At 40.6% G+C, this 17,713-nt stretch overlaps 2 protein-coding genes and 1 pseudogene across 3 annotated transcripts; all 3 read right to left on the bottom strand.

Annotated features, from left to right (window-relative positions):
• Nucleotides 1–456: 456 nt before the first annotated feature.
• Nucleotides 457–1,939, bottom strand: LOC146885563 (uncharacterized; annotated as a pseudogene). Its single transcript, XR_014995520.1, has 4 exons — nucleotides 1,821–1,939; nucleotides 1,422–1,700; nucleotides 1,245–1,349; nucleotides 457–1,163 (listed from the first exon to the last, which is right to left on the bottom strand). The product of XR_014995520.1 is annotated as an uncharacterized LOC146885563 (transcript).
• Nucleotides 1,940–14,123: 12,184 nt separating this feature from the next.
• LOC146885562 (uncharacterized) lies at nucleotides 14,124–16,140 on the bottom strand. The gene is made up of 5 exons (XM_085674989.1): nucleotides 15,596–16,140; nucleotides 15,374–15,500; nucleotides 14,956–15,294; nucleotides 14,759–14,863; nucleotides 14,124–14,670 (listed from the first exon to the last, which is right to left on the bottom strand). The coding sequence occupies exons 1-5, from the start codon at nucleotides 16,138–16,140 to the stop codon at nucleotides 14,137–14,139; spliced, it is 1,650 nt and encodes a 549-aa protein (XP_085531115.1). The 3' UTR covers nucleotides 14,124–14,136.
• A 221-nt stretch (nucleotides 16,141–16,361) lies between these two features.
• LOC146885561 (uncharacterized) lies at nucleotides 16,362–17,090 on the bottom strand. The gene has a single exon (XM_085674988.1). It carries the CDS (start codon nucleotides 17,088–17,090, stop codon nucleotides 16,362–16,364), a length of 729 nt encoding a protein of 242 aa, XP_085531114.1.
• Nucleotides 17,091–17,713: the final 623 nt, after the last annotated feature.

Here is a 17,713-nt window from a genome sequence, read left to right as displayed (position 1 = left end):
GGATAAATTACAACTGGAGTTATCTACGAAACATTTCGTAGGTAACTTATCTACGAAAACTGTCGTAGGTAATATATCTACGATATTTTGCGTATGTAATTTACCTACGAAAATATTCGTAGGTAAATTATCTACGAAATATTTCGTAGGTAATTATCTCCTACATTTTCCGTATATGTAAATTACCTACGAAGTTCTTCGTATGTAAATTATCTACGAAACTTGTCGTAGATAATTACCTACGAAACTTTTCGTAGATAACGTTATAATATTAAAAAAAATTATAAATAATTTTAATTTCTAAAAATTATCATTATATATTTGTCAGGACTTACGTCTAAACTTAACCTGTAAACAATGCAGTAGACAATTTTGTCTACTTAACATATTTTAGAATTAGAAAATATAGTAGTTTATCACAGACAAGAGAAGTGATGTCTAGACATAAAAGCTGGACTCCACCTATAGATCCTACAAACATTCCAGCATTCAAATAACACCTTCAAATATAAAACAACATAGTTATCCAAAGGTTTAGCACCATTCATATCATCACATCAAAACTATAAAACTACAAATATAAAATAAAGTAGATAACACAGATTAAGAAACTAACAAATAAGCTACATAGGTCAAGTCCTACAATTTAAAAACTAACTAATGTTACCCCTAGTTCAACAAGTCCTACAATTACAAACCTAACTAATAATCTGCATAATGAGAAGAGTTTTGCCCATGCTGGTGGTCCCTCTCCCGAGCATCATCTTGGTTTTGATCCTCATTTTGTGGTTGTTCATTGATTTCTTGCAAAATGGTTTGTGCGGCGGGAGGAAGAAGAGGGAGAACAACAGTTACTAGGGATTCTAATTTTCTCTGCAGCCATTGATTCTCCTCCCTAGATTGACGTAACTCCTCCCTAGATTGACGAATTTCTTCTTCCAACCTTAGAATCTTTTGTGAATCCATACTTGTAGAACTGGATGGTTGTTGTGTGAAGGCTTCCCAATAAAGATAATTTTCATTCAGTTTTCCAACACCATATACTCGTCTTTTAGGATTTTTGCCACCAGCAGCAACTAACCAAATTTTTTTCCTTAACTTCTCTTCCTCACTAGGGTCCAATGGAGATATTTCTTCTCCTTCACCACAGTTTGAAATTCCTCCTGTTATTCAAAATAGACATGTTATATAATGACAAATCTTTATATTTAAAAAGGAGGAAAGATCTAAGTTAGAGAAATTACATATGTTTGTTTAGATCTGTGATCTACAAAATCACCGGTATTCTTGCGAACATGAGTATGGTGGAAAAGCTCATCAAAATGTACAGGACGACCCAATTGTTCTGCCTATAACCAAAACTAATTAATCATGATAAAATAGTAATCAACTTATATAACAGAATTTTTTAGTGTACATACCATGCGAAGGGCATGCTCATGGATGGTGATTGAGCCACCTGTGTGCAAACATCCACCCTTCTCAGATGCTCGATTCTTTTGATTACGAGCACTCTTTGATCAAAACTCGGGTTGGTTCCACTTAGCAAGCAAACTGTTCCATACTCTATCAAACATCCAGTGAGGTTTTTTCCCAGTTTTTCTTGCTTCCATGAAGATTTCAGAAAGTCTATGAGAGGCCTTTGTGTTGAAAATCTTTCTAATCTTCTCCTCATGTTCAGGTCTCCAAGTAACCTTTCTCTACATTAAGAGATAATATAGTAGTTAAGATAATGATTATTACAGTAAACAATATAAGCAAAGAAATTAAATATGCTTAATTAAAATCTAGTAAAGGGTAGGTTACAAATATTAACTTACCTTGAACCTTTGGAAGAAGATCTCCTTCTCTTCATCCAACATTGCACCCTAAGTTAACCATGGCTCAACATATTGTTGCTTAATTATCTTTGTGATTGCCTTGGAGAAACCTCTACTTGGGTAAAACCTAAAAATATAAACACATTATGGAAAAATATGATGTCAATATGAAAAAAACCATATAATATAAAAGAAAAACTGATTTCAACTAGTGTTGATTATTACTCATCATTACAAGGTTCAATAATTTCAAGCCTTGCACCAACAAGAGGGTCATCGTCTTCATTTATGGATGGTTCACCTGCTTCTTCGGTAGACATGTGTTAGTCTTCTTGAAGTACATTATGAATAGATCGAGTGGGTATTGAGGTTGGTGTATCATTTTGTTGAGAGGGGGAAGATAATGATGTCAATCTAGCACCAACACATTGGGAAGCCATAGATGATGGTGTAGGTTCATTAACATAAGGTTGCACAGGTTGAACAATGGGGGGGTTGAGAAGGTATGGGTTGGTCAATTAAGGGTTGGGAAGGGGTAGATTCGGCTATTGATGGTTGGGATAGAATTGGTACAACATTTGCAGTTGTAGAAGGATTTTGTTGATCAACAGGGGATTCAAGTATAGGTGCTTGTTGTGATGGTAATCTAAGAACATATTTTGGTCGTCTTCCCTTCATTGTCCCCTTTCTCCCCTTTTTGGCAATAGGCAAAGATGGTTCAGGAATGTCTTTATTACATTTTGATGACATATCTACAACTGCAAAGAAGAACATATACAAATTAGTTGCACTGCATTAGAAATGTCAGTAAATTATCCACTCAAATTTGTTATCAAGCTAAACTCTTATAAAATGTGTATTGTAATAATCTCGTCCTTCAATCGGACAACAACACCAATTAAGACCCCATTTCAGTTTAAAGACTGCATGTCAAGATGTATTAATCCTTGATACAAGAAGAACATAATTAATCCTTGATTAGAAGATCTTTAATAACTAATTATGGATAAATCCTTATCTTTAAGATGTATTATTGTGATAGACCGAACACATCGTGTTCTGTTATTCCTTTAATTACTACAGAAGGGAAAAAAGGAGTATTGAACACATATTGAGGAAAGAAGTCCCATACACATCACTGCACCAAGCCTAGACAAGAACATAGTTCATGCCATCCGTAAATAGAGAAAAAGAAGAGAAGCAAAGGAAAACACCAACTTACATATTGAGTTTCAAAAGAAAAGTTCTGAAAAACAAATGCTACACTGTAATTATCTATTAATTACCCAAAATAGTTGAGGATGTTGATTATTTGATCTGCTAAGTCTTCAGCAGAAGGAACACATCCTCACAACAAATTGTAGTTGCTCCCAACTGCAAGAACTCTTGTTGAAGTTCCAGAGGAAAATCTATGTCAATAACAATAATCAATTCTAAATGCAATAAAGAACCCATTCAAATTTATCATCTTACAAACATCATGTCCGGGAGGACTAATATGATAAATGCAAAAGTTGTGAAGTAGTAAAGAAGCTGCCTCTGGACAGAAAAACAATCCTTGGAAACAATAGGTAATCCTTAAACAAGTGGAACTATGTAAAAGAAAATAAATTGGCAGTGCTTACAGTTTGGTGCTAAATCCGGATAGGTGATCAGAGTTGGTTTGTCAGGATCCTCATAGACTATGACAGACACAGAACCATAGCCAGTTCGAATGTGATGCTTCTGAAAGGAAATCCAAAATGAATGGTTGAATGAGAAAAGGGTACAAAAATCCAAGTTGGAACTTTTAATTAAATATCATATCCTTACATGAGAAAAGTGTTCAAAAAATAGTTTAAAAAATCATATCAAACTACTGAATGCAGATCCTCTTTCTTGAATTAAGCAAAACATATAGATATAAATAGTTTTATGTGATTCCAATGCTTTCTATATATTGCATAAGAATGGAATATTTATCAGATAGAAACTAATATAACTAAAAAAAGAAAACTTCTTCACATAATATCAGACACACGAATGAAACATTTTCCATAATTAGATACAAAAATACACTATATCTATATGTCTATGTAGTGTAGGTATGTATGATGATGTCAGATTTGGCCCTGGCTAAGTATATTTACTGAAAATTCAATCACGAATATATGTGATGATAATTAAAATCAACACATGCATGGCTATAAAAGGGTGCATATCATCATCACTATTTACCATTTTTAATTTTGTTGTTAACCTACTGGAATCTTTCACTAAGAGAAAATTTCAGTGTAGATAGTGAAACTAGTGGAATCTTAGCACAAATCATTGCTTCTTTTTCTGCTTCTGCTGATGGTCAGAGAATATCAGAACTCCACCATATGATTTCCTGCAACTAACCTACCATTTGTCGTTATATTTATGAGTTTTTCTGTTTTCCATTACTGTTCTTATAGTTTTTTTTATTGTTCTCAGTTCAACCCTCTAATCCAAAATGAATGGTGGAATGAGAAAAGGGTACAAAAGTTGAAGTTCGAATGGGAAAAAATTTGTCAGCATAATTAGCATATCTAATTAGGTGAATATATGATATAGTTGTAACTTGAAATGATTAGGCAGCAGGAATGGAAGTCTTAAAAATCTGCTAGAATTATTGGATGAAACTGTTAAATTAGGATGCAAACCAGTAGAGACACATATTGCACAAAATCACAAAGTTAGAGAATTAATTGTATGATGTAGGCACCCCATAATATCAAAGTCCCTCTCACTACCCCACTTCTACCACTTCTAATTAAAGGTACCACTCACAACTATTTGTAATAACCATAAATGTTCTTCCTTTAATTACCTAATCTCTCCGCTACAATATACTTCTAAGGTCCATTTGGTAGAGTAGAAAAATAAAGTGGGTGAAACTAAAATATGCATATGGAAATAAGAAAGAAATAACGAGAAAAGTAAAGATATTGGGTTGAAGGGAAATAGAAAAGAAATAATGAGATAAATAGATAGATTAATATAAATAAATGAGATATAGAGCAAAAAAAACTCTAGTGAAACACACTAACTTTCTAATTCTCTCATTCCTTTTTCTATTATACCAAACAAACCTAATTTTATCCATCCCACCCATTTCCAGTCCCTCCCCTCCAGCTTTGGAACCTATTGGTACCCCTCTCATGCAGAAAAGTATCTTCATTGGTCATGATCTCATCCATAAGAGAAATAAAGGTCTCCAAACGGGTACATACACACTGACGTAGTGTGTATTTTCTTGTAAAGCTACAACAAAGCAACAACAGTTATATCCTTCTTTACCAAGAGCATATAAATCACATTTTTCAACACATGGATTAAGTTTAGGCCTAAAATTTACTATGTACATAAACAAAGATAATACAACCAGATTGTTTTGGTTAAGAGAATTGAAGCTGTCTATAGTTGTCAACAGAATCAGCACAGAAGTACGATTTTATTAACTAATAAATATGATGCTAGTAAACGTGATAAGCCAAACAAGTTCAGCAAGACCATTCTATTGAAGAATGTTAGGATAACCATATTAGAACTGAAGTCCTATTTTAGTTAATATTGTTGAGGGCAACTATTAAAGCTCGAATTGTGTCTCAAGCTTCAGCCTTTGATCTAAGTACTCAGAAAGCGTACGGAAAATGGTTAAGCTCAAATCATAAAGAGGTGGTTGTCATCTGTTGGTCACATGATAGTACTACGACTAACCAACAAATCATATTATTCTGTAAATCAAACTATAGCACATAAAACACATAAAGACCATTTAATCAGTATAGTCTAGACTTACTAAAGTATATGTTTAACGACCCTAAACTAGAATGGAAGACACAGATATACTATTGTAAATTAACACAAAAATACACAGTCTCCTTTTACCGAAAATTCCTTCGTGTAGCTCTTTGATGATATACTGAGCTTGCTCTACTGTGACGCACTTAAGTAGGGGTTGGCCGTATCCGCGTTTGTAGAGGTCATCGCCTATCATAGTGTACCTGGCGGCCTTAGCCAGCCAAGTTTTATCCGCGTCGAGGGGGGTGTTGTCGGTTTTGAGGTATTGAATGTAGGGGGTGGTCTAGTTTTGGGTTTGGGAGGGGGTGACGTTGTTAGCTGGGGTGTGGGTTAAGTTTTGGCAAGTGTGTGTGATGGAAGGTGTGGATAGTGTTTGCTGTAGTAGGGATCGGTTACGGTTTTTGAGCTTGGTGCAGGCCAATTTGGAAAGGATGTCGGCCCTCACATTGTAGGTTCTTGGGATGTGTTCGACGCGGACTTGTTCGAAAGCGGATTGAATAACTGCACGAACCAGATGGTAATATTGTAGAAGGATGGGGTCTTTGATCTGAAACTCGTCATTTAGATGACCTATAGTGAGTTTGGAGTCGGTTTTGCATGTTAACTTCTTAACGCCAACTTCACGGGCTAGAGAAAGGCCGACGAGGATGGCTTCGTATTCGGCTTGGTTATTTGACGTTCTGAAAGCAAAGTGAAGGGATTTTTTGATGAGGATGTCGTTGGGGCCTTCTAAGACAATACCGGCGCCGGCACCCCTTGGATTGGAGGAGCCATCTACATGAAGTGTCCACTAGTCCTCAATGGATGTCTGTTGTAGGTCGTTGACGAAGTCTAAAAGGCACTGGGCTTTGATGGGGCCGTGGGGTTCATAGCGGATGTTGAATTCTGACAGTTCCACGACCCATGATGACATGCGTCCGGCTAGATCTGGTTTTTGTATTATCTTTTAGATTGGGTAGTCGGTATTAACGGTTATGGTATGGTTTTGGAAATACGGGCGAAGGCGGTGTGCTGCGTGGACCAAAGATAGGGCTAGTTTTTCTACCATCTGATACCTAGTTTCAGGATCTTGCAGTGTTCTGCTCACAAAATACACAGGATGTTGTGTGCCTTCTATTTCTTGAACAAGCGCTGCGTTGATGGTATAGTCGGTGGTCGTGATGTATACCAGCAGGGGTTGGCTGGTGTCCGGTTTGTGGAGGATAGGCGGTGAGGATAAGGTTGTTTTGAGTTTTTGGAAGATTTGTTCACAATCATCAGTCCACGTGAACCAGGTGGATTTCTTTAGGAGTTGGATTATGGGTTGGGTTTGTTCAGCTAGTTTGGGTAGGAAACGAGAGATGGCTGTGAGACGGCCAATTAGACGTTGGACTTCTTTGACAGTAGTGGGGTTGCGCATTTCGATGATAGCCTTGCATTTTTCAGGGTTAGCCTCTATGCCGTGCTGGGTTAACATGAAACCAAGGAATTTACCCCAGTCAACGCCGAATACGCATTTGTCGGGATTGAGGCGAAGGTTATATTGGCGCAGCACGGAGAACACTGCCGCCAGGTCTTCAGCGTTTTGATGATGGCTTGGGGACTTGACAACCATGTCATCGACGTATACTTCGACACAGTGTCCTGTTAGGTGGTTGAAAACTTTGTCCATTAGTCGTTGGTAAGTTGCCCAGGCGTTTTTGAGGCCAAAGGGCATGACCCTATAGAAGTAGTTGGCATCGTCCGTGATGAAGATGGTTTTGTGCATATCTGCTGTGGCCATTGGGATTTGGTTATACCCTGAATACGCATCCAGAAAGCTAAGCACCTTGTTTCCTGCCGCGCCGTCTACGAGTCGATCAATGTTGGGTAAGGGGTAGGCGTCGCGAGGGCAAGCCTTGTTCAAGTCCGTGTAGTCTACGCACATCGCCATTTGCCATTAGCTTTCTTCACCAAGACAACGTTAGAAAGCCAAGTGGTGTATTGAGCTTCTTCTATAAATCCTGCGCTCAGTAACTTGCCGGCTTCCACCTTGGCTGCTTGCCAGCGTTCTTCACCAAGCTTGCATTTTTTCTGGGATACGTAGCGGGCTTCTTTATATATGGACAGCTTGTGGGATACCACCTAGGGGTCTACTCTAGTGAGGTCAGCGGCCGACCAAGCTAAAAGATCTGTGTTGCTGATGAGGATAGGTGTGATTGTGGCATGCTCGTTAGAGTTCAAACCGGTGCCTAAGTTAATAGAGTGACCATTGGGAAGCTCCAAAGGAGTGATGTACTCAACTGGTTTGAGGCGGACATCCCGACCTATTCTAGGGTCAAGGTCTTTGCCGGATAGGGCTATGCTGGAACCGAGGGTTCGTTCGATATGGTTGGTTTGTTGGATTGGGAGTTATGGTCGTAAGCTTGCCATGTAGCATTCGCGTGCCATTACTGGTCACAGTGTATGGTCAAGATGTCACCGGATGGGGTAGGGAACTTCATGGCCAAGTGAGGGGTGGAGACGACTACGCCAAGTGTATTAAGGGAAGGACGGCCCAAGAGGATGTTGTAAGATGTTGGCGCATCGACAATAAGGAAGCGGATTAGGATGGTTTTGGTTTGGGTGTCGTCCCGAAAGACGGTGTGGAGGTCTATGTAGCCCCGGGTGGATATTTGTTCGCCAGAAAAGCCATATATGGGCTCATCATATGGGATCATGGCAGTGTCAGGAAGTTGTAATTTTTGGTAAGTGGCCCAGTAGAGGATGTCAACTGAGCTACTTGATCAACAAGGACTTTCTTAACCGCATAATTCTTGATTTCGATGGTGATGACCATGGGGTCATCTTGTTGGTTGTCGAGGTCGTGGAAGTCATCATCTGTGAATACAATGAGGGGCATACGGCGTCTGTGGTGGGAATGGGTGATATGGTTGATGGATTGTATATGGCGGAGGTGTCTTTTTCTGGCAGAAGAGGTGGAGCCTCCACTTGCGAAGCCACCAGAGATGGTGTTAATGGTGCCTCGTAAGGGGGGGTCGGCAGGGGTGATGTCGGTGCGGGCGGGCTCTAGTTGTTGATTGTTGGGTTGGGTGGGGTGGCTATTGTGATGGGAGTCATTTGGTTGACGTCTGTGGTCAGGTCGCGGGGAGTGGCGGGATCGAGAGGAGGAGGAATGGTCATCCCTGCGGATGAAGCGGCGAAAGTGGCCAGCACGGACCAGTTCCTCTATTTTATCCTGTAGTGCTTTGCATTCTTCCGTAGTGTGAGCATGGTTGCGGTGGTAACGGCAGTATTTGGTCATGTCGGCGTTGGAGGGTGTGGTTGTCTTGCGTGGTGGAGGGATTAGATCAGCTTGGAGGGCTTCGTCCAGAATGCGGGAACGGGCAACTGTGAGGGGGGCGTATCTGGTGAAGCGAGGTTGGCGGGATTCACGTGGGCGGGTATCAGGGCGTGGGTTAGGCTGTGGGGTGGGGTTGGAGGTGGTAGCGGCGTAGCCGTTGCAGAATTTGGTGTGAAGTGTTTGCATTTCCCCCATGCGGACGTAGTCGGCTGCACGCAGCTTGAGTTCGTGCATGGAGGCAGGTGGGTGGAGGTAGACGTTGTTGGTGAAGAGGCCGGGTTGTAGGGTAAGAGTCATGCACTGGAGAATCATCTCCTGGTTGAGGTGCGGTGTACGAAGGGCGGCTTTACTAAAGCGATCGATGAACGCTCTGAGTGGTTCGTTACGTTCCTGTCTGATACCCAGTAGGGATATGGTGGTGGTTTGGTGTGGACAACTTCCGGCGAAGTGGGTGGAAAACATGTGGGAGAGGATGTCAAAATTGTAGATTGAGTAGGGCGGAAGAGTTGTGAACCATTCTAGGGCAGGGCCTTTGAGGGTGGTGGGGAAAGCTTTGCAAAAGACTGCGTCTTGGGATGTGTACAAGGCGACATGGGTGATGTAGACTTTAAGGTTCTCGTTAGGGTTGGTTTCGCCAGTATAGCAATCCAGGGTGAAGGGTTCCCACTGGGTTGGAAGAGGGGTGTTGGCGATAAAGTCCGTGAATGGGTGCGGCGTCTGGGCTGGTGAGGAGGGGGCATGTGAGGTGGGGGGTGGTTGATCATAGCAAGAAAGGTGGAGGTGATGTTGTGAGGGGGAATGTAGGTTGTGGGAAGATATTGTGGGTTATAGGGTGGAATATGTGTGGTGTGGAGGGCGGTGGGTATGTTGTAGGGGATGTGGGTGGTAGGAAGGGTGGCGACGGGGGTTGGGGGTGCGGTAAGCCCCGGTTGACCAGATGGAAAGTGATGGGGATGGGTAGAGGTAACGGGTGTCTGTTGGGTGGTGGTGAAGGTGTGGGGGGTGGGATTGTATTCACTTTCTTCCTCTGTAGGCTGGAAAGCCGGAGACTTCACAACTTCAAAGGTTTCTTTGGCTTTTCCCTTCAAGTTGGGATCAGCCTCCATCCTTCGCCTGAGGCGGGAGTTCTCTTGTCTCAACACCTCCATTTCTTCAGCACTGCGCTTCTTCAGGTCTGCGAGTTCCTGTTGCATCTTTGCTTGGCCGTCTAGGATGGCGGTCAAATCAGGGGTGATGCCAGGAGGTCCAAAGGGACCAGCATCAGCTTGCTTGTTCGCTCCAGCTTTGTTGCGGGTGGAAACCATCTTCAGAGAAAAGCGGGTACTAAAAGTGTTTGTCTCGTGCCCCACGGTGGGCGCCAATTATTCCTGCAAAGAACAAATAAGATAAGTTAGGCACAAGCGTCACCTTACCATGTAGTCCGCTATCTCCTCGGTTGGCTTCTTTTTGGTCGATACGAGTCAGCTTGAACCCAGGAGGGGTTACCTGCAAAAGAGTCTCCGAAGCTCAAGTAAGTCAAAGCTCTTAGAGAGTCAAATCAGTGATTAATGAATGCGTACCTTTAATTGCTGGGGTCCACGTGTATTTATAGAGCATTAATGATGTCTGACAACCCATTGGCTGGGTGATGAAGGATTAACTTGTTCCTTTTTAAGATTATTGAATATGGTGTGAGTTGATTAAGAAAACCAAGGAAATCCCCATTGGACATTAAGATAGCAATGTTTTCTTTCTTGAGTGGTGATTTATCATGTTTTCTGTCTTTATCTTTCCAAGTACTAGAATAGTAGTCATTGTATGAACCACTCCTCTTGGCCTATTTTTTCTTTTGCAATTGAGTTTCAACTTTGATGGCCAAATGTAAAACTTTGTCAAGAGAGGAGTACTCATATAACTCTACTAAATCTTGTATGTCCCTCCTTAAACCACTCACAAATCTAGCTACCTTTTCCTCCTCACTTTCAAATTGGAATCCTACTTTTAGAAGCGTGGACTCCATTAACTTGTAATATTCATCCACACACATGGACCCTTGTTGAAGCCTTTGGAGCTTCAAAAGAGTCTCCCTCCTATAGTAGGAAGGAACAAATCTAGCGCGCATCAAATTTTTAAGGTCCCTCCAAGAAGTCGCGCGTGACTCTTGGTTAATATTGTCCATACATAATTGATGCCACCAAGTCATGGCATAATCCTCAAACTCTAAGACTACCAAATCTACTTGCTTTTGATGACTAACTACATGAATGGTAAAAATTTGGTCCACTTTTTGTTCTCACTCAATGTAGATGTTTGGGTCATTTTCTCCTTTGAACTTAGGAATCTTTGGAGTTTGCTTCTCTTGTGATGGTTTGCGCCTAGAATGCCCTCTTTTCCTAGCCTCTCTTTCTTGCTCCTTAGCTTTAAGCCTTTGAATGTGCTCTTGGATTCTTAGGTCACTTTGCTCCTTGTCCTTTCTCAATTGTTCAAAGGCCTCCTTCCTAGACAACTCCAAATCCCGAAGCAATCTCATCAATGTATTGTTTTTGTTTGGTGTAGGTGCATTTGATGAACTTGCCATGATTCCTACAACAAAAACACTCAAATCTGAGACAAAATAAATGGATTAGGGGTTAGACAACATGAAAATCGAGACCAAATCCAACCCAAAATGCAACCCAAGTGTTTAGATCACACTCCCAAAGTAACAAGGCAAGGCTAGCACTCAAAATCCACCAAAGGAGTGAAGCAAACACTTTTAAAAACTTGTTCAAAACCTTTCAAATGCAAGACAAGTGATTCGGCCACAACATCCCAAGAGTTTCAAGAAAAGAAAACTACTAAGACAAAACAAGGAACACCTAGTGACAAGCAAGAAAAGCAAAAAAAAAAAAAAAGGAAAGCTAAACTCTAAAGAAGAAAAGTTTGAGACAAAACTTTTAACAAGACTAAAACAAGAAAAGCACATTTTAAAGACTCTATGGAAAACATTTGAACAAGCCAAGATTATACCTCAAATCATGCATACACCATGAAAGATCATAACCAAGTCAAAACATGGAACTAATTTGCCAATATCGCCCAAAATCCAAGTATAAAATTTGGTAGCATAACACCTAGTAAAAATTGCCAAATGGATTGACCAAGCATTGTAAAAGCTCTAGGCCAAACTGTTTTTGGTCTTGAAAACACTTTTTCTTTTCAAAACTAGGTACTTAAAATGATGAGAAGGATGTTTTAGGGTGTCTTGAACACTTAGTTCCTTAAAATTAGGTCAAAATCAATTTCAAGGAGCATACAACAACACAAGGCATAGATCTCATGCAATAGTTCAAAAACTTAGAAACAAGAACAAGAAAATTCAAAGCATATGACAAGAGACTCAAGCAAAAGTTAGACACATTTAAAGACTCAACATGACATACACAAAGACACAAACATGTAGCTATCATGCATTTAAACTCATGGATTTGAGGCTCAAAGACTAAGCATCAAAAGACATGTTATCCAACCACATTTAGGAGTAAGAAGAGTAACAAAAACAGTAGCCAAAACTGCCCAACATAACCTGAAAAACGTTGATTCGCGGTGATCTCGGCAGCTCTGACCTTTGCTCACTATTTCAATCATAACTCTCTCCACAGAACTCCAAATGCATTGGTTCTTTTTTTGTTAAAAACTAGACTCACAGAGCTTTCTTTTGACATCAAGAACGTAATTTGTGGACCACTGAGCAGGTGCAGTTTAATCTTTTAAAATCGTGAACAGTTTCTGCCAGCATTGTTTTTATGTGGACCATTCAAAGATAGCTACACAAGACAAGGTTAGAACATGAAAAACACCATATTCAAGATAACCTAGGCTCTAGATACCAAATGATGAAGGATTAACTTGTTCCTTTTTAAGATTATTGAATATGGTGTGAGTTGATTAAGAAAACCAAGGAAATCCCCACTGGACATTAAGATAGCAAGCTATCTAGATGTGAAGGTTCCTTTCCAAGGTTCTAGAGAGGAGGAGAATGGATTGATGGGGAGTAAGAAATCAAAAGGAAAAACATATAATAGAAACAATATAAACCAGGAAGAGTAAAGAAACATAAAATGAAAAGCAAGGGAAATGGGACGAATGGAGGATTCACGCCACTACAAGGCTAGGCTAGAAGAAGCCATGGCAACCTTGAAGATGAGTGGTGTATGCCGCCACTTGCCAAGGCAAGATAAGGCTTGAAAGAACTCCACTCCCTAAGGAGGAATGCTCTCACAAAAGGTTGAAACAAAAAGTGTATAATTTCTCCAAAATGTTCAACCTTTTTACATGTCTAGGAGCACCCCTTATATAGAAGAGTTTAGGGGCCTCTAAGCAAATAAAAGATACCTAAGGATGTCTCTACAAAAACCTAACCCTAGCTTCTAGAAACTAGGTCAAATAAGGTTACAAAAATGAGAGACAAAAGAGTCAACTATGGTGTGTGCAAGGCTAATTTCGTTCTAGCACAAAAGGAGACAAAGAATGTGTCTCATATGTCTCCAAAAAGTGGCCAAAGTGTGCTAAAAACAAATGAGACCAAAGGTACATACACTACACAAAAAATAGATATTACCGACGGTCGAGATCCGTCGATACCAACATATATCCATCGGTAAACTACTTTTTCCGACGGATATTCGACGAGCCAAAATCCGTCGGTAAAAGGGTCGTAGCTAACACTTACCGACGGATAATGCCCGTCGGTAATTACCGACCGCAGAATCTGTCGGTAATTTCCGACCGTAGTATCCGTCGGTAATTACCGACCGCGGTTTCTGTCGGTAATTACCGACCGCAGAATCCGTCAGTAAGTACCGTCCGCAGGATCCGTCAGAAATTACCGACGGCAAGATCCGTCGGTATTTACATGCATTTGACGCAGCATTTTCCGACGGATTGTCGACGGAATAATCCGTCGGTAATTTGAAAACAGTTTTCCAGTGCAGTTTGTATTCGCACTGTCCACAAAATTTATCAAACCTGCAATCTCACAAATACAATCAGACCTGCCCATCTTATAGTTATCCATAGCCAATCCAGACAGGTATCTTATACTTATACATCACACGCATAAATATTTTTAGAGTCTACATATAAAAGTGAAATAAAGATAAACATCTCTCAATCACAATCTCATAGGTTATATATGTTTAACTAATGTAAAAGCAGACATAAATAACAAACTCAGTATAGAAAAATGTCCTAATAATCTACATAATCATCTGAATGATTTTCTTCTGTAGGGTCTTCTTGTTGCTCAATCTGTGGCTGGACTGGAGTGGGCTGGACTGGAGTGGGTTGTACTGGTGTGGGTTGGACTGGTGTGGGTTGGACTGGAGTGGGTTGTTGCTGCGGCGATGTTGGGTTGGACTGCTGTTGTTGAAGACGGGTCTGGGCATCAGGAGGTAGAAAGGCCATGACTAGATTTTGGAAGTTTTGAAACTGCCTTGTCAAATTTTCATAAGCTTGATCACGTTCTTCTAGTCGTTGCGTGAGTCGGTTCACGGCCTCCTCAGCATTGCTGGAAGAAGATGCTTGTTGTTTGTGGATACCTCTTCCAGCAGTGTAACCTTTGCCAAGTTCTCCAGTGCCATAAAGTCTTCCTTTATTTTTTCCGCCGACAACATCAACCCAACACTGTGTCCTAATGACGTCTTCCTCATCATTATGCTCTGACGCCTCAGCACAGGACCCTTGCTCAGATCTAACTTGTGAGAGTCTAGTTGAAAATTCTTCCTGTTAAAGAAAACAATGACAAATTAGTTAAATAAGGTACAACATTTAAGTTTAAAGGAAATAATAAATAGTAAAAGGATTTCCTTACATGTGTTCTTCGAGACCTTTCATCAACAAACTGGCCAGATCCCTTGCGAAGATGAGTTTGGTAAAATACCTCATCAATATATGCCTCTCGCCCCAACTCTTTTTCCTTTAACAAAATAAATGGTTTTATGTATACATCGATTTTAAAAGAAGTAAATTATATCATAATATGAAAATAAAAAAGATTAAGGTTTATACCATACGAAGGGCATGCTCATGAGTGGTAATGGAACCACCTGTGTGTAGGGTCCCACCCTTTTCTGAAGCTCTATTCCTCTGGGCTGTAATTTGCTTGTTGCGATAAGAAGGAGAATTCCAATGTTCTAGCAATCGATTCCAGATATGGTCCCCAATCCAATAAGGGCGCTCTCCTGCAATCCGGGCATCTCTAAACATCTTAGATAGCCTATGAGATGCTTTAGAGTGGAAATTTTTTTTAATTTGACCTTCGTGCTCAGGTCTCCACTGAACCGATCTCTGTAACAATAAATCAAGTACATATGATGTTGACAACACAATATGCATGATATTTAAAGTCTAATAGCAGTGACCATCTACTTTTCCTTTGAAATACATACATAAATATAGAATGAAAATAAGTTTCATGACGTTTTACCTTAAATCGTTGCCAAAAAGGTTCTTTCTCTTCTGGAGGTATGGCTCCCCATGATGGCCAAGGCGAAAGGAACTGTTGCTTAATAGATCTTGTGATTGCCTGAGAAGCAACTCTAGAAGGAACAAACCTAAATATAAATGCATAAAAGTCATCAAAAAGAAGGCAAGGCAAATAACAAGTCATGGCATACAAATTAGTATTTAAGATCTAAATAGATATTACCCTCGATTAAAAGGCTCAATCATCGGTCGCTCATGGAGAGGAGGGTCAACATCATCAGCAGCTGAATCAGGAGCATCTGCTGTAGGAGCAACATCAGGAGAGGGATTAGAGGATGAGGAAGGTCTACAAGAAGTGTGAACCACAACAGGGGAGGGTCCTTGATGGGAAGGTTGTGGTGTGGAGGTAGGTGGTGCAGGAGCCACAGTAGGGTTTGGTGTGAAGGTAGCTGGTGCGGGAACCATAGTAGGGTGTGCTGTGAAGGTAGGTGGTGCGGGAACCACAGTAGGGTGTGGTGTGGAGATAGGTGGTGTGAGTACCATGGTAGGATCTAGTGTGGGTACCACAATAGGGTGTGGTGACGGAATGGATGTAGATGGTGTGGTAACCCCGGCAAGGTGTGGTGTGGGTACCCTAGCAAGTGATGGTGCCTGAATGGGCGCACTCTGTGGTATTTGGCCAGGAACCCTTATGATATACCGTGCTGGCTGTCTTCTTGGCTTTGTCTTCTTCCCTTTATCGGAACTAGATGGACGTCTAGGTGACATTGCAGCAGTCAAACTATATAAAACAACAAAATTGAACATCAAATATTAACAAGATAGTTATTTTACAGTTTAAAATGACAAGTGTAGTTCACATTACCAACCACAAAATAATACTTTTATAAGTGAAATATTTAAAGTTTGCCAAAACATAGTTAATGAATCTTTTACATAAATTTAACAATTACAACAACCACAACAACATATCACAACAACTAAATAATTCAATCATCATCGTCATCCTCCTCATCATCATTTTTGCCATGATCGTCATACTCGTCGTCGTCGTCATCATCATCATCATCATCATCATAATCTTCTTCTTCTTCTTCTTCTTGGTCATCTTCATCTTCTTCATCTTCTTCTTCTTCTTCTTCTCCATCTTCTTCTTGTATTTCTCCTTCCAATTCTTCAAGAGCACCATCAAAGTCATGCAATGTAGATACACTTTCAACATCGATTATTTCATGGGCATGTGACATTTCATCAACTTGATATGGAATATCCTCTTCCACCTCATTTGACTCAATGCGACCCCTAGGCTTAGTTTGTATCGCAACACACCAACCACTTTTGTCGATGCTCCGAAATGCTGGATATGGGACATAGTAAACTTGTCTAACATTATTAGCTAGAATGAATGGATCAAAAGGTCGGTATCTTTTACTCATTTCAAGTTCAACAATATTATACCTAGGATTCACCCTTGTACCATCTCTAGAAGGATCAAACCATTCACAATAAAAAACAACTACTTTCTTTGGAGAAGTACAACTGTTGTACTCTAGCTCAAATATTTTATGAATTATTCCATAAAAATCATTATAACCTCCCTCTGTAATGCCCTTCACGTACACACCACAGTTAATTGTCTTCTTTCCTTTGGACCATTCATTAGTGTGAAACTTATACCTATTAACAAAGTATGTGTGCCATTCTTTTACGCATCTCATGGGCCAATTTGCCAAATCTCTTAAATCTTGATTTTTGAGACTTAATGGCGCATTATAAACCTACAAATATGCAACAATAAATTGTTACATGAATTTGGATAACAACAATTTGTTTAAGAAATAGGAGCATACATACTTGATGTTTGAACCAGTAAGGAAACTCTGAGTATCAGAAACCCAAACAGAGCACCTCACTCACGCGGAAGCCCAATTCGAATTCCTCTCGCCACAAAAATGGAAGCAACTATCAGAAAAAAAATAATGGGTAAGGATGAATTAAAAGCTTGGTTTATTGCTCGAGCAACAAAACCCTTACCCTGCTTCTCCCGACGTCAGAGCTGATTCCCAAACTCGAACTCAAGCCACCGAAAGCGTTACTCGAAGGAGGCCGTCACGGCGACGATTGGGAGTGGGATTGCGACGGCAGCGGCAGCAGCAATGGGCGGCAACAGCAGCGGCGACATCAATAACGCGTTTGGAGAAGAAGAATCGCGTTTTGCAGTGGGTGACGGAGCGGACACCGGAAGAACGCCGTTACGGCGAAGATTGGAAGAGGCACGGCGGCGGTTCAGAGTGGCGGTAATGGCGCGACGCGAGTGGCGCGTTCTCAGTGCGTTTTGGAG

The sequence above is a fragment of the Vigna unguiculata genome, chromosome 6 (genome assembly GCF_037176805.1).
Source record: "Vigna unguiculata cultivar grain cowpea cultivar isolate G323 ecotype 2 chromosome 6, ASM3717680v1, whole genome shotgun sequence".
Lineage (NCBI taxonomy): Eukaryota > Viridiplantae > Streptophyta > Magnoliopsida > Fabales > Fabaceae > Vigna > Vigna unguiculata.
The sequence above is the reverse complement of the archived record's forward strand: the minus strand, read 5'-3'. Positions and strand labels throughout refer to the sequence as shown.

Excerpts from the sequence above, each read along its gene's own strand:
- LOC146885562 (XM_085674989.1), bottom strand. The coding sequence starts at position 16,140 with ATGTCACCTAGACGTCCATCTAGTTCCGATAAAGGGAAGAAGACAAAG. Across the intron at positions 15,501-15,595 it reads ATTGAGCCTTTTAATCGAGG|GTTTGTTCCTTCTAGAGTTG; the intron begins GTAATATCTATT and ends ATTTATATTTAG. Across the intron at positions 14,671-14,758 it reads AAAGGTCTCGAAGAACACAT|GAAGAATTTTCAACTAGACT; the intron begins GTAAGGAAATCC and ends TTTCTTTAACAG.
- LOC146885561 (XM_085674988.1), bottom strand. The coding sequence starts at position 17,090 with ATGAGATGCGTAAAAGAATGGCACACATACTTTGTTAATAGGTATAAG.